This window comes from Macaca mulatta, chromosome 15 (genome assembly GCF_049350105.2).
Source record: "Macaca mulatta isolate MMU2019108-1 chromosome 15, T2T-MMU8v2.0, whole genome shotgun sequence".
Lineage (NCBI taxonomy): Eukaryota > Metazoa > Chordata > Mammalia > Primates > Cercopithecidae > Macaca > Macaca mulatta.
This window is the reverse complement of record NC_133420.1, coordinates 99,943,042-99,965,828: the sequence shown is the minus strand read 5'-3', so window position 1 is coordinate 99,965,828 and position 22,787 is coordinate 99,943,042. Positions and strand designations below refer to the sequence as shown.

At 38.9% G+C, this 22,787-nt stretch overlaps 1 protein-coding gene across 3 annotated transcripts in view; it reads right to left on the bottom strand.

Annotated features, from left to right (window-relative positions):
- The window catches only part of PIP5K1B (phosphatidylinositol-4-phosphate 5-kinase type 1 beta), a 306,505-nt gene that overhangs the window by 85,795 nt on the left and 197,923 nt on the right, over window positions 1-22,787 (bottom strand). For all 3 annotated transcript variants that reach the window (XM_015117852.3, XM_077966192.1, XM_077966191.1), the window contains exons 8-11: window positions 8,013-8,224; window positions 6,209-6,292; window positions 6,042-6,090; window positions 2,333-2,417 (exon numbers count right to left, since the gene is read on the bottom strand). In XM_015117852.3, coding sequence (XP_014973338.1) covers window positions 2,333-2,417; window positions 6,042-6,090; window positions 6,209-6,292; window positions 8,013-8,224 — 430 coding nt within the window. The remainder of the gene's footprint in view (window positions 1-2,332; window positions 2,418-6,041; window positions 6,091-6,208; window positions 6,293-8,012; window positions 8,225-22,787) is intronic.

Below are 22,787 nucleotides of genomic sequence, written 5' to 3'. Positions count from 1 at the left end.
CTTATAGTCTATTCTAGGCCAAAGAAACCTTGGGCAAATAATTTATGGTGATGTCAATTTGACAGCAATTTTAAGATACCATTGGGAGAGTCAAATGTGGAAGAAAGTTTCCCTTAGAGTGAAATAAGGTTAAAAAAGGGGTTAGTATCTTTAACACATGGAATTGATATTAATAATTTGGAAAGAAAAAACACCCAATATAAATGGTCAAATGTTACAAAGCTCAATTCTCAAAGGAACTACAAATGGCTAATAAATATGAATAAGGGTTGAACCTTACCAGTACTTAAGAAATGCAAAATAAATCAATCAGATAACATTTTTTACTTATCAGAGTGGCATAATTTAAAACCACAACGCTGGCTGGTAAAATACAGGCTCTCATGGGAGCCTTCTGTGGCACAATCTCTCTGTGCAGTTACGTGCATTTTATTACCCTAGTACCCCTTTCTTGGAATCCATTCTACAGAAATAATCCTAAATTTGGACACAACATTTGTCTGAAATTATGTTCATAAACTAGTAAGAAATAGAAAAAGGAGAAACAATGTAAATGCCCAATACTGAAAGAATGATTAAATAGATTCCGGCAAAAAAAAAATAGATTATATCACACTCATATAATTTTAATGTGTTGCAATTTCAAATGGTGCCCTGTAGAATATACAATGATATGGAAAATATAACATTGTAAACTATATGTGTTACAATGCTATGTGAAAAAAGAGTACTATACCTAAAATTGTGTACCATTATGCTATCATTTTAATGTAAATACACAAAGCATAGAAATAAAGATTGGTAGAAATTACATCAAAATATTAGCAGTGGATATCTCTGGGTTGTGGCATTTCAAGAATTTTCATTTTTTTTCATCTTCTTGTATTTTCCAAAATTTTTACATTGCAAGTATTTGACTTTCATTAATTAAAAAATCTCCAATAAATATTACCAGGAAAATTCGTCTTATTTAAATATAAAACATGAACATTCTATTTTTTCAGTTGTGTGTGGCTAAATTATCATGTTTTAGTTTATGAAATTGGATCACAGAATAGCAAAATGATAAAACAACTATATATAGGGTTATTTTCTCCTTTCACATGTCTTAAAAACTTCCCACAGATACGATATATTAATTGTAGAAAATTTAATAAATATCAATATAAAGGAAAATAAAAGCCCACATACTCCCTTGATCTGGAATAAGCATTGTTAGCTTTGGGTTTAGTTTCCTCTTCTGTTTCTAGTTACTCAAGGTTTAAAGTTAGGGTATTGATTTGATATTTTTCTTTTTTCTTTCTTTCTTTTTTTTTTTGATATGCAGTCTTACTGTGGTGCCCAGGCTGGAATAGAGTGGCATGATCTTGGCTCACTACAACCTCTGCCTCCTGGGTTCAAGCAAGTCTCTTGCCTCACCCTCCTAAGTAGTTAGGATTACAGGTGCACGCCACCACACCTGGCTAATTTTTGTATTTTTAGTAGAGACAGGGTTTCGCCATGTTGGCCAGGTTGGTCTTGAACCCCTGTCCTCAAGTAATCTGCCCACCTCAGCCTCCCAAAGTGCTAGGATTACCGCGCCCGGCCTCCTTTTTTTTTTTTTAAGGTAAGAGTTTACAGCTATAAATTTTCCTCTGAGCAATGCCTTCACAGCATCCCATAAATTTTTGGTAGGTTTGTTTTCATTTTCATTCATCTCTGAGGTTTTTCTAATTTCCTTGTAATTTCTTCTTTAACTCATTGGTAGTTTAAGAGTGTGTAGTTTAATTTTCAAATACTTGTCAAGTTTTCAGTTTTCACTGTTTATTGATTCATTCCATTGTGATCAGAAAAGATACTTTGTATGATTTCAATCATTTAAAATTTATTGAGACTTGTTTTGTGGCCTAACATATGATCTATCCTGGAGAATGTCCCATGAGAATAACTGCTGTTTTGTATATTCCATTAGAATTCTGCTGTGCATTTAAGGTATACACACTGATAACTACATATAAGGTGAATACATCTATATTTAACAAACTAAATGTGCTGCTAACACATCTTTTTTATTGGTTGCATACTATTCCATTATTTGACTGTATCATAACATATTCAACCGATATATTATATGGTTGGACATTTAGATAGCTTCTAAATTTTTTCACCACTAAACAGGACTCTAATGATTAGGACATCAATAAACACCAGACTGGGTTACTTAACCATAATTACTAAGTGATAACTGCTGCAGGGAGAGAAATGCGTTAGTTCTTCCAATAAAGATTTTGCAAAGATACATAATGAAATTAGCTGCTAAAAGTAAAAAAAAAAAATTTCATAAGAATCTTACCTTGAATTTTCTTGAAAACTCTGGAATTCATGAACTTTAGAAATCTGTCTGCATAAAAGCTTGGTCTATGAACGGAAACAGTGTCCTGAAAAGACAAAAAAACAGGATCACAGGGTCACCTCTTAGTGCTCATCTCAAGTCAGAAGAGAGATCTATGCAGTTGGTTCTCTGTTAGCCAACATTCTTAACCAAAGGTGGCCCAGAGATAGAGAACAGGAATGCCCTGTGTCCCCCGGGGCCCAGGAGTCTGGGGCTGAGGGAGGAGGGCATAGACTCAATCGGAACAAAGATTCTAGACACTGAAGACCAAACCGAGCAGGGGAGAGTCAGCAAAAAAACTGTGCTACATCAGTCAAAACAGCTGTCCTCATTCACAACATTGTGTCCCGGGAGAAGTTTTTAATTTCTTTTTTTACATACAGGCAATCAGTGCATCAAGTGTCATCTGGAATGAAGGGTAACTCCCTTAATCATGAACAAAAATTGGGAGCATAAACAAAACTATCCTAATGTAAGAGTGACATTGACGTTTAAGCTAAAAAATAGTTCTAGTCTCATCTCCCAATAACAAGGTGAGGAGATGCTAGGAGGATTCCTAGGAGACAAGGCTAACAGATGACTCCTTTGCCCTGAATTATCTGCTGATTGTGTAGAGTTGAATTGAATTAAACTGTTAACTCCATTCTTCTGTCGTGCTTGGCAGGAGTCTTTAGGGCTGAAGGGTCATTTGATTACAAATTCAGGAAAGGGGGTGGGTGAAGGGAAAGGGGATGGATGCAGGAGCTAATTTTCTATGTTTATTTAGTAATCATTTATCCAAATCATGTATCTAAGCTGTACACTTGCAGACATAGTAAATTTGCTTCTATAATGCTTCATTTTGAATTCAGGTTTATGGACTCCAATAGAGAAATTTCTTTTCTTTTTTTTTCTTTTTCTTTTTTTTTTTTTTTTTTGAGACACTCTTGCTCTGTTGCCAGGCTGGAGTGCAGTGGCGGATCTCGGCTCACTGCAACCTCCTGCCTCCCAGGTTCAAGTGATTCTCTTGTGTCAGCATCATGAGTAGCTGGGATTACAGGCACCCACCACCGCACCCGGCTAGTTTTTGTATTTTTAGTAGAGAGGTTTTGACCATGTTGGCCAGGCTGGTCTCAAACTCCTGACCTCAAGTGATCTGCCCTCCTCGGTCTCCCAAAATGCTGAGATTACAGGTGTGAGCCACTGCGTCTGGCCCTGCTACATCTTTTAAAATGTACTCTTTCTGGCCTGAAGTGGACACATTCTTCCAACAAGGCAGTAATTTAGAAATATCAGTAGAAGGCAAGAGCCTAAGGGGTATCCATAGAGGATCAAGGTTCAGCCCTTGCCTATAAAGAGAAGTTACATAGAGAAGTTACATTGTTGTTCCCTTTGGAATGAATAAACACTGTTTAAGTAAGAGCCATGTCTGAAGAAACAAAAATAAGTTCGTGATATATACAGCACAGAAATTTTCATTAAAAAAATGAAAAACAAATGATAGGTTTGTTTATTTATTTATTTATTTATTTATTTATTTATTTATTTATTCAGAGATGTAGCCTTGCTCTGTCGCCCAGGCTGGAGTGCAGTAGCACAATCTTGGCTCATTGCAACATCTGCCTCCTGGGTTCAAGCGATTCTCCTGCCTCAGCCTCCTGAGTAGCTGGGATTACAGGCATGTGCCACCACGCCCGGCTAATTTTTTATTTTTAGTAGAGACAGGGTTTCGTCATGTTGGCCAGGCTGGTCTCGAACTCCTGACCTCAAGTGATCCGTCCGCCTTGGTCTCCCTGCAATGTGTTCAGTTTTAAATAGACAAAGGTGGGGGAAGCTTTGAAGCACCTGGTCAGTACAAGACTAGACGATTCAGATCCATCTGGTAACAGGAAACTGAAACGGTCTCAGAAAACAGAAGGGGAATGGAATGAGGGTATTCACTCTTTCCCCTTCAATGTTCAAGGTACTGTGTATGCAGTCCCTTCCTTTCTCAGCTTGAAGGAAACATAAAATTCACCTACCATATTGACCTTCTTTCATAGGAGGAATTTTTTATTTGAGTAAGATCGAGGTTAATTCTTTTTTTTTTAATTAAAATTTTTCTTTTAGAGACAGGGTCTCACTATATTCAAGACTGGACTTGAACTCCTGGGCTCAAGCGATCATCCTCCCCAGTCTCTTGAGTAGCCAGGACTACCAGCACATGCCCCTACACCCAGCTTAGAGGTTAATTCTTGGAAATAAATGTGTGAACCTGCTGTTTAAAAGTGCATTCTGACTGCAGTCAGTCCTTAGCCAGTGGACAAAATGTAGATCTTTCATGCTGAAAGGTTATTAACAGTCTTCCACAGAACTGAGAAATTATGTGTTCCTTTCCAAAAAAGAAGAAGAATATCATCTCTAATTTATTCTCTTTCAAAAGAAAGTATCTGCTAACATCTTAAGACGAAATGTGTGACCAAATCCTTGACAAAAATATTTTTTGGAATTGCCACTTCAAGTTATTAACTTAGGCCAATAAATGTTGTTAGTAGCAGGAAGTAGAAATCTAATGTCTAGATGGAACTCTGTGTGTGTGTGTGTGTGTGTGTGTGTGTGTGTGTGTGTGTGTGAGAGAGAGAGAGAGAGAGACAGTGAGAGAGAGAGACAGAGACAGAGACAGAGACAGAATGTGAGAAAGGAGAGAGAAAGATGGGAGAAACTGCTCTTTGATAACTGATGTTTTTCTTCAGTTACATCAATTAAGACATTCTCAGCTTACACCTGCAATCCCTGCACTTTGGGAGGCCAAGGCAGGTGGATCACCTGAGGTCAAGAGTCCAAGACCAGCCTGGTCAACATGGTGAAACCCTGACTCTACTAAAAATACAAAAATTTGCCAGGCGTGGTGGCACACGCCTGTAGACCCAGCTACTCAGGAGGCTGAGGCAGGAGAATTGCTTGACCCCGGGAGGTGGAGGTTGCAGCAAGCCGAGATCGCACCACCGCACTCCAGCCTGGGTGACAGAGCAAGACTCCATCTCAAAAAAAAAAAAAAAAAATAATAATAATTAAAAAAAAGACATCCTCAGGCAGCTAGCATGTATAAATGTTGATGCAGAAACACATACCAATTAAAAAGTTTTCACTTTCTGTGTCTGTATTTGTTAGGCATTGTGTTGAACACTGAAATGCATTATTTTGTCCCATGCTCACACCAGGCAGGTGTCATTACTATCCCCCTGGTATAGGTGACAAACAAGGGTAAGAGGCCACCTAACCAGCACTGTGCCTGGTCACATGGCTAGTTCAGCAGTGAATGCAGAGTTCAAATCCAGGCTGTCCACCATCAGAGTCAGGGCTCACATTTACCGTAGCTTGGTTGTGTGAGAACTTCATTTCAACTGCCCTCCTAATCATCCCTACAGAAAAAGACCCTCTCAAAGTTAGGTCCTTTGGATTTCACACAGACACAGATATCATTTTGTTTTTCTGGCCGCTAGGCTGGATGTCATATATTTGAATAGTTATTCAAATTTATGTTGTCTTTATTCTCAAATTTGAACTGATCTACTAGCCTAAGATTCTGAGTTTATAAAGACCGTTGTTTCATTTCCTCTTAGAGTGTAGCAACACAGTTTTCTGCGCATACTCTGAAGTCTCTGAGAAAGCAGAAATATATACAGTGTAATAAGCAAAATAGGTCACTTACCCCATCATAAACAAGAGCTTTCCAGGAATGTTCTAACTTCTTCATTAACCTAAACATCCATGGAAAAATTAAAAAGAGAATGTAACATCACTCTCATTTGGTGATTTTTCAGAAGCTTTTGTAGATTGATTTTGAAATAATAAAAGACTACTCCTCAAACTTCTTACCTATACGATTGTAGAATGTCAATAATGCCCATAAATAAAAGTAGCTTTTCTCCCCTATGGCTTTTAGCTGGAATGCCTCCCATTCTGTTGATAGAGCAAAAGAGAAAATATTTGATTACATATTATAAGAATAGAAAGTTAAAAAATCATTTCTAATAAATAGACTGAAAATAAAAATAGACCGTTTTTAAGAATTCTGGGCTATCTCCCACTTATCTTTTTTTTGTTTGTTCTTTTCTTTTTGTTTTTTGGGCATCAGTTAAGGTCATCCTGGGAATCCAGAATGATGTATTAATACTTCCCTACAAAGGAGAATAATATGATAACTGCTAACTCTGAAGAGCTGGATGGGAAGAATTCAATTTAAAACTTGTTCCTACTTTAAACTATGAGCAAGAATTTTTAGACCATTATAAAATATTCCTTTTAAAAAATGCAATACCTTTTTTTCTGATCAAAAGAGTAATGTATATTTACTTTAAAAAATAAAATACAGAAAAACACAAAGGAAAAATATAATTAAATAGTTATTCCTAGGATGCAAAGATAACTACTATTAACATCCGGTACACTTTTCTAGTATATATGTGTGTGTGTGTGTGTGTGTGTATTAGTCGAGAAGGGGTATTATTTATTACATTTTTTACTTGCTAAATGATAAACATTTCCTTATATTCAATGCTAATGTGGTTTTTAATAGCCTTATTGTATTTCACTGATACAGGATAATTTAACTGATTATTGGACATTTAGATTGATTTGCAAGAAATAACTTTTCAAAAGATTTAATATGTGTTAATGTCCTTTACAAAAGTGAAATATGCCCATGGTTTAGTCACTGTTGGAGAATTCTAGAAGGCAGGCATTTATGGCCGTGGAAAATGATTTCTTTCTTCCAGTCTCCTTGCTCAGCTAGTACGCATACCTGATGCAGTCTACCATTTCAATAACTTACTTTGGTTGCAATTGTTTCTGCTAGTCAATATGCACTTTATACATGCAAATTAATCCTGTAGTTACTATCACATCTGGCTGAGAGAGACCACATCTGCCAGGGTGCAAGACTAGAACAACAGAATCCCCTTAGGCAGATAAAAAGCTCTGAATTGCAAACATCATTCTCATTGTGTATTTGCTTAAAACATCTTTATTCAGGCTGGGCTCAGTGGCTCATACCTATAATCGCAGAACTTTGGGAAGCCAAGGCAGGTGAATCACATGAGGCCAAGAGTGTGAGACCAGCCTGGGCAACATGGTGAAACTCCATCTCTACTAAAAATACAAAAATTAGCCAGATGTAGTGGTGCATGTTTGTAATTCCAGTTACTTTGGAGGCTGAGGCAGGAGAATCGCTTGAACCTGGGAGGTGGAGGTTGCAGTGGACTGAGATGGCACCACTGCCCCCCAGGCTGGGTGACAGAGGGAGACTCTGTCTCAAAAAAATAAAAAAATAAACAATAAAACATGTTTATTCAAATTCAAAGTTTATTCTTTCCTCTTGCAGTGAATGTTTTGAATATGTAGTTAACGGGGACAAAAACATTTTCAGCCATTGTTTAAAAAAAAAAAAATGGAGCCATTTGAAAAAAGAAACCAAGTGGATGAAGGAGTAATAACTGGAGGAACTGCCACTCATCTAGTTATCTTTAAATGAATAGAAATGGAGACCAGTTTAACCCATTTTAGCACCAAGTAGAAATTAGTTCCTGGAGTCCCACCCTAAGGTGAATGTGACTGTCTATAATTACCCAGTGACGTGGGCTACCACAATCAAGAGGGTGGGTGGGTGTGTGGCTGTACTTACGTGTCTGGGTTCTCTGTGATGATCCCATCTCCAGATTTCCCTGGACCCTGGATAGATTCCATGGCTGTTGAGTAGAGAACCTTCTGCATCCCAGGCCGCTTAGCATCAGGCACATTTTGTGAGGTCTCCTCCTCTTTCTCTTTGAGGGAATGGTCCAGGAAATGAATTCCCAACAGAAGGCTATAGTCCATGATCTTGAAGCTTTCCAGCACCTGAATGAGAAAAAGATCCAGGAAGCCAGTCAACCCAAAGGCCTGTTCATCTCATCTACTCATTATCAGAGAGCTCTAGATATATAGACACACAGCTCCTGTTATTCCTCCCAGGGGGGTGGCTGAGAGATGAAGAATCAAAATAAAATCACTTGAGGTTATTATTAGGCCACATGCAGGAAGGATTATCATAATGGCTCCAAGATGGGAATTTTATGCAAATCTGAAACAAGCACATGTTTTCTCAACCCTCCATAAAGGTTTTGCTAATAGCACGGATTGAGTGCTTTCCATGTGTCAGTGTTACAAAGCTTATTTGCATTCAATCTTCTCAACAACTCTATAAGCTAGGTAATACTATTATCTCTGTTTTACAAATGAAAAACTGGAGGCACAAAGAGACAAGGTAATCTGCTCAATATCACACAGCACGTAAGTGACAGAGACCCAAGCAGTCAACTCCAGTGTCCACACTCTTAAGCAGTAAAGCAGAGAAACCAACAACCAATAGTTTCTACAAGCTTGTATCTTTCTCAGCATGAAGACACAGCTAGAATGTGTCTTTGTCTGAATTCTGTTCTCATAATCTTAAACTTGTTGGAAGTTAGTGGTTTTCTTCTCAAAACCTTTTTCTTTTCTTTTTTTTTTTTTTTTGAGACAGAGTCTCGCCCTGTCGCCCAGGCTAGAATGCACTGCTCACTGCAACCTTCGCCTCCTGGGTTTAAACGATTCTCCTGCCTCAGCCTCCCGAGTAGCTGGGACTACAGGTGCCCGCCACCGTGCCCAGACACTTTTTGTATTTTTGGTAGAGATAGGGTTTCGCCATGTTGGCCAGGCTGGTCTTGAACTCAAGACCCCGTGATCTGCCTGCCTCAGCCTCCCACAGTGCTGAGATTACAGGTGTGAGCCACCGCACCCGGCCCTCAAAGTGCGTCTTTCGAAGGTGCCGTTCAGTTTCCTGTCGCAAGTCCTTTAAAAACATATAATCTCAACAAAGCATAGTACTTCATGTTTAATTATCCACTCAGCAGACAGTAGGGAGGCAAGGGAATTAAAAATAGTTGGATGCAGCCAGACAAAAGAGATGGCAATGCTCTGAAAAGAAAATGACAGGAGACAAGGTCTAGGTCCGAGTCTGTTGAGATGGCTTCAGGGTATAGGTGGGGCTTTGACACTCAGGACCTTTTCAGTGTTCAGGAAGAATGCCTGCAAACGGGGTGTTTTCCTCTATGATAAAGTTCTTTTTCTACCAGTTTGTATGATTCTCCCCTACAACAGACTTCTTAATACCTGGTATTTCTCACACAAAGCTGCGCAGAAAAGTAAGACAACCCTGGTTGTCAGAACAGCTGTCTCTGAACCAACATGAGAAGCTGTTCCTATACTTTAGCTAGGAAACACCTTGAAGGATCATAGCCTATAGATCATTGTTGAGGGATAAAATAATCCAGAATTTCTTATGCTTCTTGTTCTTGCTCAGCCCAACTGCCTTTTGATATTTATAGGAAAGAGGGGATCAGGCCTGAAGATTCAGTTACCTGTGGCTGCCACTTCATGGATGCCACCTGAGAAAAGGCTTTGTGAACTATGGCATGTGGCCTTCGAAAAATATGGTTATTCTGCATTACAGGCATCTTTGCCATCAATGAGAACTGAGAGTGCGCTGCAAATGAGTATCAATTATTCCAGAGGGTTCACGCTTCTTCTCTCAAAAAGTCAAGTTCAGAAGGGAGTCAGGCAGGAGCTGAGAGTAGAATCTTATCACTTAAGAGGTGTGGGCTGTGGGATTTTCTAACCCAAGTGATCTAAGAGTGGCCTGATAACAATGTGGAACCAGCCTTCCTAATCGAAGGAGGAGTGATGTCAAGATTGGAGGAGGAAGGGAGGGGTGATGGGAAATGCTTCTTACCACCGATCCAATGCTTGAGTACCAGACCCTTTGGTTGGTTCTCTATGGAGGTGTATCAGTGCCTCACTGCACCATACGGTAGCACAGACCATGGGAGAGAGAAAGACTGTTTTACATCAGGAGCACTGAGGGCCAGACTCTTAAAAGAAAACACTAACAGATGTTGGATGCTTTCTTGGCAGACAGAAGTAAGTGGTAGAAGGGCCTTAACCTTTCTAATTCTCAATCATACTGAAATGATGGCTTGGGAACAGTACCCACCCAGACAGCTTCAACAACTCTTCACAATGAATGACCATCTGCAGATGCTAATTTCCCTACTCATATTTATCAGTGCTAGTGCTTCCTTTCTCAGAGAGACTTGGATAAGGACATGGGGGATAGGCAATGAAGAGCATGGACTCTATGACCTTAGGCAGGTCACATCATCTCCTTGTGTCTCAGTTTCTTCATCTGTAAAATGCTGACAATATTACCTATCATATAGGGTGCTTGTAAAAGTTAAATGTGGCAATGCAAGTCAAGTGCTTAGAAAAGTCCCCAGCATAAAGTGTTTAATTAATTGCTAGCTCTTATCACTATGATTATTATTCACGGTAACTTATCCCTCACACTCGCTCAAGAGACAACAGGTGTGAGCTTGAAGTAAACATTCCTAGAATTACACTTCTGAAAACAAATGTCACTAAATTAGCCAACAAAAATAGAACTGTATTGCTGGCCTGCTTACCAGTGTCATTTTGGCAAATCCCAATTCCTTTAGAAGCTCTGGGTTTGTGGATACCAAGGAGTATGGCCTGGATGGCTGACAACACAGGAATTTTCAATTGGCAAAAACACAGTCTTGTGCCCTGCACAGCCCAAAGCACCCATTTGTCAATGTTTCCTCCAAAGCAGTAAGCTGGCTTCAAAAGCACGTTGTAATAAGACTCTGACAATACTGTGGATGCTCCTAACAGGCACCCAGAATCATTTATTCAAGTTAGGAGTGGTCAAGCTTAAAAGCATTCCTGACACCATGATTTTCCTCTGCAGAGTATCCATGAATTAATTCTGCTTGTTAAAAAGCTTTTTTTTTTTTTTTTAAAAAAAAATGTTTTTCTTATATTGTCATGCAATATTCAACCTCTGAAAAGCATTTTCCTCAGCAAAGCATCCATAAATTGTTAAGAAGTTTTTTAAAAAAATGAAATACTTTTTCTTATATTTTTCTTGCAATATTCAACCTGAACCGTATGTTTTGTACTTGCAGTCTTTTTCCCTGCCCATGAACAGGCCTAAGAGAACTGGGCAATTTTATAGGTGAGACAAAGTCAGGCTGTGTCGTCTAACCTGAAGTATTGGATAAAGTAAGACACTATTCTGATGCTGTAAGGGGCCCTTTTTTTTTTTTTTTTTTTTTAAAGAATAAATTCCAAGAGAGAATTAACTTTTGAAAAAGTGATAAAAAATATTAAAAAGAGCTTCATCTCCTCTGTGCTCTTCTATTGGATTGCCAGCATCTGGAAAGGGGGCTGAGTCGTCCTTGTGAGGCCAAGACCCCTACTTTCAGAGTGGAAGGCTTAAAAAAAAATTCTATCCCCGTATGTGGAAAGCTGACCATTGCAGTTAGAGTTTGGGTTAGGAAAAATCACCATTGATTAAGAAATCTTAAGGAACAAAAAGAGAAAGGTATATGCATATATCTTAAAACAAATTAAAAGGCTTCTGTAATAAGAACTTCTGGGAACAGATTTTAGTCACGTATTTTTAAGATTTGCATCAATTAGGAACAAAATAGTTCCGTTACTCATATCATCCTAGTCCTTTAATTAAAAGAATTGATAAATCTGCCAACAACTTAACATGTGTGAGCTTTAAGAGTGAGCGACATTCTGCAACATGACAGACACCAGTTGGTCCAGTTCATCATTCAGGTGCACATTTCCAGAATGTCTGGCTGACCTTGCTGTTGCTGGTGGATCTTGTACCTGTGCATTTGCTATTCAAAACTCAGGTTAAAATGCAAATACAGGTGCCTTTCCATCTAGCTCTGGCAGGACTTTACTTCCCCACTTGTAAAAAAAAGGAAACAGGAATGATTCACAGAACTATTTAAAACTGAAAAAGCAAGTTGGAATACTGCAAGGCTTTTTATTGCCAAAGTCAGATTCTTTCTTCCTCCTCGCTCAAGGACTAATTTAAGTCAATAACAACACTGGAATGTAGTAAAAAAGTCAATGTCAAAGTCAATGTCAAAGCAGCTGATAGAGTACCCTGAAGACATGATCAAAAACTACCTGTTCCTGAAATAAGAGCATATTCCTCAGGTTTTCATGGCTGGTGATACATGAGTGCCCTTGTAACTTCTGTAGATTTGGGGACCTAATGTGGAAATATCCTAACTCAGAATCATAGGCATTGCCATCCTCTCTTTATGACTAAAGACTACAAAGAGCAGCTGGTCCTCCTTTTGCTTTTGCATCTTTAATACCACACTCCTTAGCCCACTAAACTATCTTCTGTCCTGTTGCTAGCAGGAGCTGGTGTGGCTGCAGGGTGGTTAAGACTCCTGGTTTGACTCATGGCTCCTCCACTTGTTTGTTTTTGGGCTAAGTATCTAATATTTCTGGTGTCTATTCTCACCTGTATTATCTCTATAATAAGGATTCCTACCAAATAATTCCTACCAAAGTTATTGTGAAGATTAACTGAGTTAATCCATGCCAAGTCTTAGGCACACAAAAAGCACTCAATTAATGTCAGCTATTCATGTTATTCCTCCATCCGCAGAATCAATCCCTCTGACCACCCCACCTTGAATCTCCCCTCTCCCTTAGCTATTGTGCCCTGGCTTCTCTTGGTTCTTTGTCTTTCTATTTGACTTTCCCACTTTTTCTTCCTGTGCCCTAAAGGTGTTCACTAAAGTTCTCTAACTCTTTTCTCTACTTTCTAGTACTTACATTCATTGACTCTTTTGTTGGAAAAAAAAAAATGTTTGAGTGCCACGCACTGTGGAAGTTGATGGATCTTCAGGGATAAATACAACAGATAACTATTCCATATTGAACATTAAACAAGCCTGAATTACACATTGTAATAAGGTCTGGAGGGAAAAAATCAGGGAGCTGTGGGAAGATCCCACAGGAAGTACCTACTTTCGACTGGGAGGTATTTCAACAGTCCAGGTAAGAGATGGTAATACTTGAATGAGTAGGGGTAGCTGGGGAGCTCAAGGGAGAAGTGGATAGATTTGAGAGCTTCTTAAAGGTAGATTCCAATTACCGTCTTTCTACAGAAAATCCCTAAATTGTTGCATTTAATCTGACTTCATTCCTAAGCTGCAGACCAATATATTTCCTTCAGGACATCTCTAAACTTCTTTTTTAAATTAAAAAAAATTTTTCTGAAACAGTGTCTCACTCTGTCACCCAGGCTGGAGTGCAGTGGTGCAAACATGACTCACTGCAGCCTTGACCTTTTGGGCTCAGGTGATCCTCTCATCTCAGCCTCCCGAGTGGCTGGAACTACAGGCACATGCCACCACACCTGGCTAATTTTCTGTGGAGACGGGGTTTTGCCTTGCTGCCCAGGCTAGTCTTGAACTCCTGGGCTCAAGCAATCCAACCACCCTGGCCTCCTAAAGTGCTGGGATTACAGGCGTGAGCCACCATGACCGGCCTTCTAAATGTCTACACATGGCCGTGCTACAACCCTAAATTCTTATCTCACTCCAAAGCAGTTCTTTTTCCTCACTTTCCTCTTTTATTTGAAATCATTCTAATATGATTTCATACTTCATGGCTCCTTTCCTTCATTGAGTCACCCAAACCTGCAGCTTCTTAATTATCAAAACGTTCGTTCTCTCTAATGATAAAGAATTAATTTCAGTTTCCCATTCTTCTTCTTTTTTTTTTTTTTTTTTTTTTGAGATGCAGTTTTGCTCTTGTTGCCCAGGCTGGAGTGCAATGGCATGTTCTCGGCTCACCACAACCTCTGCTTCCTGGGTTCAAGCAATGTTCCTGCCTCAGCCTCCCAAGTAGCTGGGATTATAGGCACATGCTGCCACGACCCGTTAATTTTGTATTTTTAATAGAGATGAGGTTTCTCCATGTTGGTCAGGCTGGTCTTGAACTCCTGACCTCAGGTGATCTGCCTGCCTCGGCCTCCCAAAGTGCTGGGATTACAGGCGTGAGCCACCACACCTGGCCCAGTTTCCCATTCTTTCCTCACGAATCCATTTCTGACATCTGTGCTTGACCAGGTCACATCACATCCCTATTCAAAGCCTTGAGTCTCTCACCACTGCTTGGTGCCAGTGCTTCAATTTGACATAGAAGGCCCTCACTAATATGGCACCAGCCAATGTTTTTTTGTTACTTAATGCCTGCCTAGAGACATTTGCCAGGCTAGTCTAACTGGAGCTCTTTACCCCTGAATGTGCTCTGAAGATGTAAACTCTGATGCTTCTGCTCATGTCATTTCTTCTAGATGGTCCTTATCATCTTTTCAAATCCTACTGTTTTTTCAAAGCCTGTCCCTACTTCATGCAAATTTACTAATGATTTCAACAAACTATTGGGATATGTCTCCCCTCTGAAGACCCAAGCATGTTATTAGTGTCCCTCTGTCATATGAAATTCTACCTCAGGTTACATCTATATTCTTTGTACCATACACACAAGACTTCATGTCTCAACAAAGACTAGTTTGATTTAATGCATCTTGCTGTGTGCTCTGAACACAGTAGGGATGAATATTTGTTATATTGCTTTCCACAGGTGTAAGTGAGTGAAAACCAAAATATTCAGCAGCAAAGAATGTAAAACACTACACCTTGTATCTTAAATATAAGAACTTGATAGCTGTGCATCATGATTACAATGCCCATGACAAATTTTTGGCACTGAAAACATTTACTGTGATTATGTGCTCTGTGTTGTCAGAAAAATAAAGATAAAAGCCTACAGTGTTTTCAAACCTACCCACACCATAGGTATTTTATATACACTGTGTCAAGGGCAAAAATCAAGCTGATATTTATAGAGACTCTTTCGATTTAGTGTTTAGTAGGCATACAGCTAAATGGCAGATAAAAGGCAAGGTTGTTTTGCCATAAATTAGGCTGAGCTTTGAGTCTAGTAAGACTATCACATTTTTCTTTAGGAAGCCTTTGCAAGAACAGTATGTCACAGGCTTGGTCAATTGCAAAGGCTCTTTAATCATCCAAGAATGCTTGGTGCCGGACCTAAGATGGAACACATCTCAAGACCTTCTTAGCTTTCCTGTCCTCTGCTCCCTTGTCACAGGGGTTCTTATGGAAATTAACTCATTCAATACATATTTTATTGAGCACCTACGATGTGACAGGTACTCTTTTGTTTAAAATTCCTTTGTGCAGTCTAGCAGACATATAATAAAATTAGAACATCCCCATTTTACAACTCCTGATAAATGAACGGGTCTAATCAGTGGTCATCAACAGGTACTAACATGGCAGAAAGAAAGGCATTCTGACATGATGTGCCTCCTGAAGAGGGGAGACACCAAATATGAAGTCAGACCTAAATCTGACTCAACCTGTAGGATCCTACAACTCATTTACAGAAAAAACACACAAGAGAGGAGCGTGTTAAATGAAACAATGGGATATAATCAGCAAAATCCAGATGCTCTGGGATAAACAACCGAATATCGTCAACAAATATTTTCAAAATGAAAAAAGCAGAGTGACAAGGAACTCAGCAAGTAGATTCTATTTAAATCCTGATCCAAACCACAAAACACAAAAAGTCGTTTCTGAAACAATTAGAAATCTGAACACTGACTTTTGATGATTAGTAAGAATTATTAATATTTTAATCCATTATAATGGTATTGTATTTTTTTTTTTAAGGAGCCCTTAGCTTTTAGGGATTCCTACTAAAATACATACGAGTAAAATGATGTGATGTCTCGGATGTGTTTCAAATTATATGGGAAGAGAGGCAGTAAAAAAAACCCAAAAAAACAAAAAACTAGATTGGCCATGAGTTAAAAATAGAGCACAGAGTATATGTGGATTCATTACAATATTTGGTCTACTTTTATATATTTTTATTGTATAAACTTTTCAAAATTAAAGTTTAGTGTGCTATTTTGAAATGCTTAGATAAAATGCATATCTATACCTGTTTAGCATTAACTTACTCTTTGCCAATGATGAGCTAGAGATGGCAGAGAAAAAAACAGAAATTAATAATTTGGGATCTTAACTAAAGTGTTAAGTTAAAGCAGAAAACTTGCTATGTTCCATCTCACTTGATCAATCTTTGACAGAAGATCTGAAAAACAACCAAATTAACAAACTGTGGAGCTGACAGGAAGATGTACCAAGGGTCCTAGTAATGTTTCCAGTTGGCCTAGTATCTAGTTGCTGAACAAGGAGTTAATGATTGGCAAATACATTTTTGTTAATTCAATAATGTAAGAAAACTCAAAATAGTGTCCTGGAGATTTTATGCAAATAGACATTTTTGAAAATACTGGTTGAGGGAAAAATGAATCCAAGGGCCTGACATTCCTCACAAAGTAGACCCCTCAGAGCACAGTTCTAGAATTCCTTGTATTGTGTCAGTTTAGTTAGAGCCAAACACTTTCTTTTCAATTTAATTAAATTTCCTCAATAAAGCTCAGTGTTCTTTGCTAATGTCATAATGAGAAAATACAGGCTGTGACAAGCCATACAATTTTGGCTGGTAAAGCAGAATGAAATGAATATTAAATCCTTAGCCTAGTTTTGGCAATAATGTGTTTTTCATGGTGTCTATGCCGTGATTTAGAACTTGGGCTGTACTGGATTAACCTGTATTGATAAAGGCTTTTTTTTTTTTTTTTAAGTTAAAAAACTTGAAGTAATAAAAATATACCTTATATGCATTAAAAATAGTCATCCATCATTTAAAAAGATTTCATATACATGTATATATATATAATGTGTGTGTGTGTGTGTGTGTATATATATATATATATATATATATATATATTCACCAGATTCCTACACTGGATGAATTTGGTTTGTTTTCTTTATAAACACTTCATTTCTTCAAATAAAAATGTCTTCATAAATTATTTTGTAAACAGGCTTAAAACTAATATGTTAAAATGTCACGTCCTTCTCATTATATGATATATCTTCTTGTTGGCTTTACCACGAGTGATTTACTTCATTGCGGCTTAACTGCTATGACAGCAGAGAGCCCAGGCACAGGCCAGCTGTCTCGTAAGACTCAGAGGCCACACTTGGTCCAAGCCCCCACATCCACGTCCATGTGTGAAGTAAAATTCTGGAACCCTCACCACTGTCTGCTACAGCTCACCAACTCTGGTAAATTGCCTTTCTTAGTAAAAAGCAAAAAGTACTTACCCTTCCCCTTTCATGTTACTCTTATGGACAAAGAAAGAGAAGAGGAATGGAAGAATCTGTCCATGATAAATAAGACCTCGATGGTTTAGACTTAGTGTTTAAACTCTAAGCTTCTTAGAAAAAGGACTACATCCTATTCATTTTTTGTACCTCCCACAGGTCTTAGCACAGAGCCTTCTGCAGAGAGAAAATTCGGAACTGTTTGCTGAACAACACGTAATTAATTTGGCAGGAAGATAAGGCAGAATTTATCAACTGAGATTCCTGTGGTGGTTTAAGGCTAAAGAAAACTTGGCTGATCCATGCTCTAGGATTGTTGAAACTTTCACAGAGCAGGAAAAATCTGAGGCCTGGAAAGTCACCATCAGTATTGAGAAACAATATGTAAGAACAGCAAATACCTACAGAGTGAGTTTTAAAAGAAGTGATGGAAAATCCAGGTTCTGAGAAGTATCATCAGAAAAAAGAAATCCTTTGGGGTCTTGAGTTATTTTACTTTTTGAATAATAATATATGTACATGATCAAAACTAAAGAAGGTACAAGAGTGGCTCAACATGACACAGTTGAAAGCCGCACTTGGCATGAGGGCGACAGTTAAGGCAGAGATGGAATGCATAAGTATGGGGAGGTCTGTGGCAATGTTCTCAGCTCTGTGTGTCCACATGGGACAAGGACCCTATGTTTCCAATGGTGCTCACCTAAAAAATGGAGGATAAAACAGGGACAGTTCACACATACCCTGAGAGAGTTCAACTTTGAATAAAGAGAGTATTTAACTGGAGAGGTGACTGTCTAAACCAGAAGAGTCTGCAATGTTATTAATTGATAAGTTGAAGTTTGAGGAAGTGGATGCTAGTAGGGAAAAGTATTGATAGATACTTAAGTAACTACATTTGCCTGCACATCTGAGTGGACAGAGAGTACATTTGCAACCTGGAATCACTGCTTTCTCTGATCTTTGAAAATGTGACTGTTGACCTCTTTCTGAAATTGCTAACAAACTAGAAAAAAAAAACAGTTGGATAGCCAATTCAGAAGGAGGACTGTCAAAGGATGGAGAATCTCAGCTTCTAAAGAACTCCCATCATCATTTGAAGAGAGATTACCAGGTGCTTATGAAAATGCAGCAAACACTGAGTTGGTCATTATAATGGTTTGTCTTTGGAACATCTGGAGCTGGCTGAATATGGGCAAAGTTTACAAATGAGGTCTTTGTGTGCAGAAATGAAGAGAGGAAGTTAATGAGATGTAGAATAATTCCAGCCAGCCAGGCTTGCATTAAGGCTGGATGAAGACATTTTAAATAAACATTCAGTTTTAACTTCTCTGCAGCCTTAGTAGCTATGGACAACTGATCTGTCCAGTGAAGTACACATCCCTTTTAAAAGATATTTCTGATGTATATATTCGCAGATATATCCTTTTTATAAAAGGTTCGCAGATGTATCCTTTTTATAAAAAGTTGCATGTCATATATCAATTCATGACAGAGTGGCCTTGGCCATTTCATTCTTATGGAGGGAGATATCCCCCCCATGAACATTTTCTACCTTGTCACTTAGAAGTACAGTATTTGAAGGGACAAAAATGAGGAGAGAATAGTTATACTTGCTCAATCAAAATACTAAATTTGGCCGAGTGCAGTGGCTCACACCTGTAATCCCAGCACTCTGGCAGGCCAAGGCAGGTGGATTGCTTGAGCCCAGGAGTTCCAGACCAAACTAGGCAACATGGTGAAACCCTTTCTCTACAAAACATACAAAAATTAGCTGAGCGTGGTGACATGTGCTTGTAGTTCCAGTTGCTTGTGAAGCTAAGGTGGGAGGATTGCTTGAGCCCAGGAGAGAGGGTTGCAAGTGAGCCATGATCATGCCACCACGTTCCAGCCTGGGCAACAGAGTGAGACTCTGTCTCAAAATTTAAAAAACACTAAATTTAAAAATGTTTTTGAAGGAAGAACACTGGTGATATCAAAGGGACACTCAGTTGCAGGGTAGAAGGGCATGTAAAGAGTGCGGACTGATACTGACAGGGATGAAGAGCCATACACGTGGCCCCAAATGTCTCAGAAGCCAGTATGCGGTGATCTTTTCTGAAAGGTTCAGAACCACTGGATGTCCAAAGAAGTACTTTACTTTTCACAAAATAACATGCAGGCCCTGGTCCTACAGCACCGTGGGTACTCCATAAATGTGCCCTGGATGTTGAATGAATGAAATTAAGCCCTATAAAATCAAACTGATTTTACTCTTTACTGTTTAAGCCTAAGTTGAAAGCTTCTGGGAGGAAGACAAGGTCATGTTTGAAAAGTATACAATGCACTGGGTAATGTATCACAAGGCACATTTCTGAACCATTTTTTAAACTTTGTAATATTTTCCTGGACCTTGGAAACTCTCAAATATGCCTTAAATCTCTGTAACTCAGTCCTTCACCAGCTTCCAGAAGTTCCTCCCAAGGTAAGGAGCCTCAACTGCATTTTGTAAATCACCAGGGTTTGCCGCCCCTACATCTTTGGATTGGCTGTTGGCAACCCTGCTCTGTTTTGCATCACAATCTGCATGACTGGCTTACGTTAGAATCCACAACCAGATCCACAGCAGCCAACCTCAAAGCCTTTCCAGAGACATCTTCAAAGCCAGAGTTGCTATCATCAGGCCCCGTGTGGCCACTTCCCCTTCCTGCCATAGCTGTTCTCTCTGCACTCCCAGGATTCTCAACAGGGAGGAGGAGAGGGGTCCATGGGGGCATTTCCTTCCCTTTGCTCCCTCCCCCAGATACTTTGTGGGTCTTTCCATTTGGGGCCTATATCAACCTTACTCCTACACTTAGGGTCATCTAATCAGAGACCAGTAGGTTCTGTTTACAAAAAAGCCAGAAACTCTAAGTAGTAGATATAGCATTGTTCTATTTTATAAGCCCAAATATTTTAGCTTTCCTTAACTTGAATTATTGCATATATAAAGTTCTGTGGGACAAGTTACTTAAAACGAAAACTTGCTAGACATATAACAACAAACTCAGGAAATGCTTCAACTCTCCAATATTTAGGTAATATCTCTTTTTAGGAAGAAAGGAAAAGGAGTTTACTTCTTAGAGCCAAGGAAATTACTTTCAGTCTCCCATTTTCATTCTTTCTGTAGAGTTTTCGATAATACTTCGGTTTGAAGTGAGAGTTTAAAAAAAAAAAAAAAGCAAACTACTGACTTGATAATCCTTCCGTTTCTGTAGTGAATCAGAATTCTCAAAAGCTGCTCACACAGGATTCAACGTCACACATCGAGTCCCTAATCTCCTCCCCTGCAAGATTTCAAAAACAATCAACCCCCCTGTAACCATCGCATTGCTCAGAAGGAAGCCTCGCTTTTGACTTAATAGGACTTCGTGTGCATGCACCTTGGTAACAGTTGGCAAATGTCAATGGGCTTGATTATGCTTTTCATTAAATTTTTAAAATTAAATGTTTGGATTATTTATTTTACTTTGTGTTCCTTAGTCACTTGGCACTGTGTTCCTCTGTTCCTCCTTCCTTGAAATAGGCTGCAAGATTTCATGAACTCATTGTTCTGTCCAAACCAAGCTCTCCACTAGGATTGAGCCCCTTCCTGACTCCTACAGCATCTGCCCCTACAACTCCTTGTCAGAGTTAGGGGACCAGTCATTGAGCACTTCTAGCCCATGCTGCCTGTATCTGTCCATGTTATTACTTAATGTTTTCATTTCAGTGGCCTTACCACCATTACACATAAGCTCCTTAAGGAGAGTGTAATGATGAAAGAACATGGGTTTGGAGTCAGACAGACCTGGGTATAAATTCTGGATGCAGCACTGTGAGCTCTGTGGACCTGCAGAAGCTGAACCTCTCCTGAGGATTCACTTCTTTATCTGTCAAAAGGGAATCATACCACTCACTTCACAGGGCTTTGTGAAGATGAATGAGAGAACCTATATGTAATAGATTGTCTGGTTCAAAGTAAGTCTAAATAAATGTTACCTGAACCAACACACTAAATAAAGTAAGCCTTGGAAATGCATCCTTATTGTCCAAGAAATAAAGTATTATGTATTGTATTGTATATACATATTTGATGATTACATATTACATATGATTTGTTTTACATGTTAAGCTACTTTGGTATCTATAGGTTATATCCAAGATGGAACCCTCTCTCCACCAAAACCCAGAAGAGCATATTCTGTAAAATCTGGGAATTGTCTTACTTAGTAGAAAGTCAGGCGTGAACAACATAGAGTATTTTGATTTTTGTAGCTACCCTGACACTATCTTGCACAGATTATTGTGTTCCTTCTGTTACTGCCAGCAGCTCATTTCCATTCCCCACCTTCAGCAGAACTAAGCTGCAGCAAGTGGCACCAGCCCCTCCCAAGACTACTGAACAGTTGTGGTGTATGGATGGTCTTAAATGGGGACACCAGTCGCCACCTAAATAAAAACTGAGGGATGAAGAGGTTAACACAGTTGCAATTTAGTAATTTACTGGCCTTTAACAGACCTTGGCCAAATGAGCAATACAAATGTACTCCAAACAATTATCCACAAATTCACAATGTTGACATGATTTACTTTGGTTCTTTCAAGACGAGCCATGTGTAGGTTATTACTAAAACCTGCTTTTATTATGTTCATTGATTAGGTAAGATTCACTATTCCAAGAATGTTTGCTGTTGCTACTTCCTAGGCTCCATCAGAAGACTGACACCAAGAGAAACACTGTGTAAGAACTCTGGAGTGAGCTAAGACTGGGAAAATGAGGTTCCACAGTTCCCACAGAGCAGATTTTTAGTAGCAAACGTTAAACATGTAATCAAGTAATTACAACATAATGAAGCAATACCAATGGCTGTAGAATAGATTTAGATGAAGTCTCACAGGAGTGCTTATTATTAGAAACACACACGTTAAACTCCTGTATCGTAGGCCTTTTCTTAGGAATCTTGTCAGTTGCATAGTCTCACGGGCATATTACCAGGCATTAAACTTAACCACTGAGCTTTTCTGCTGTCTTTTCACCACTCTTTTCTATATCCCCAAACTGCTTTATTAGATTTATCTTTTGCTTTTCTGGGGCATATACTCAAGTAATTTTTTAGCAAGAGACTTAAATACACAGTTATCAGAGTGGCTAAAATAAAAAATAGTGACAACAGCAGATGCTAGCGAGGATAAGGATAAAAACGGATCATTCATCCACTGCTGGTGGAAATGTAAAATGGTGCAACCACTCTGGAAAAGAGTATGGCAATTTC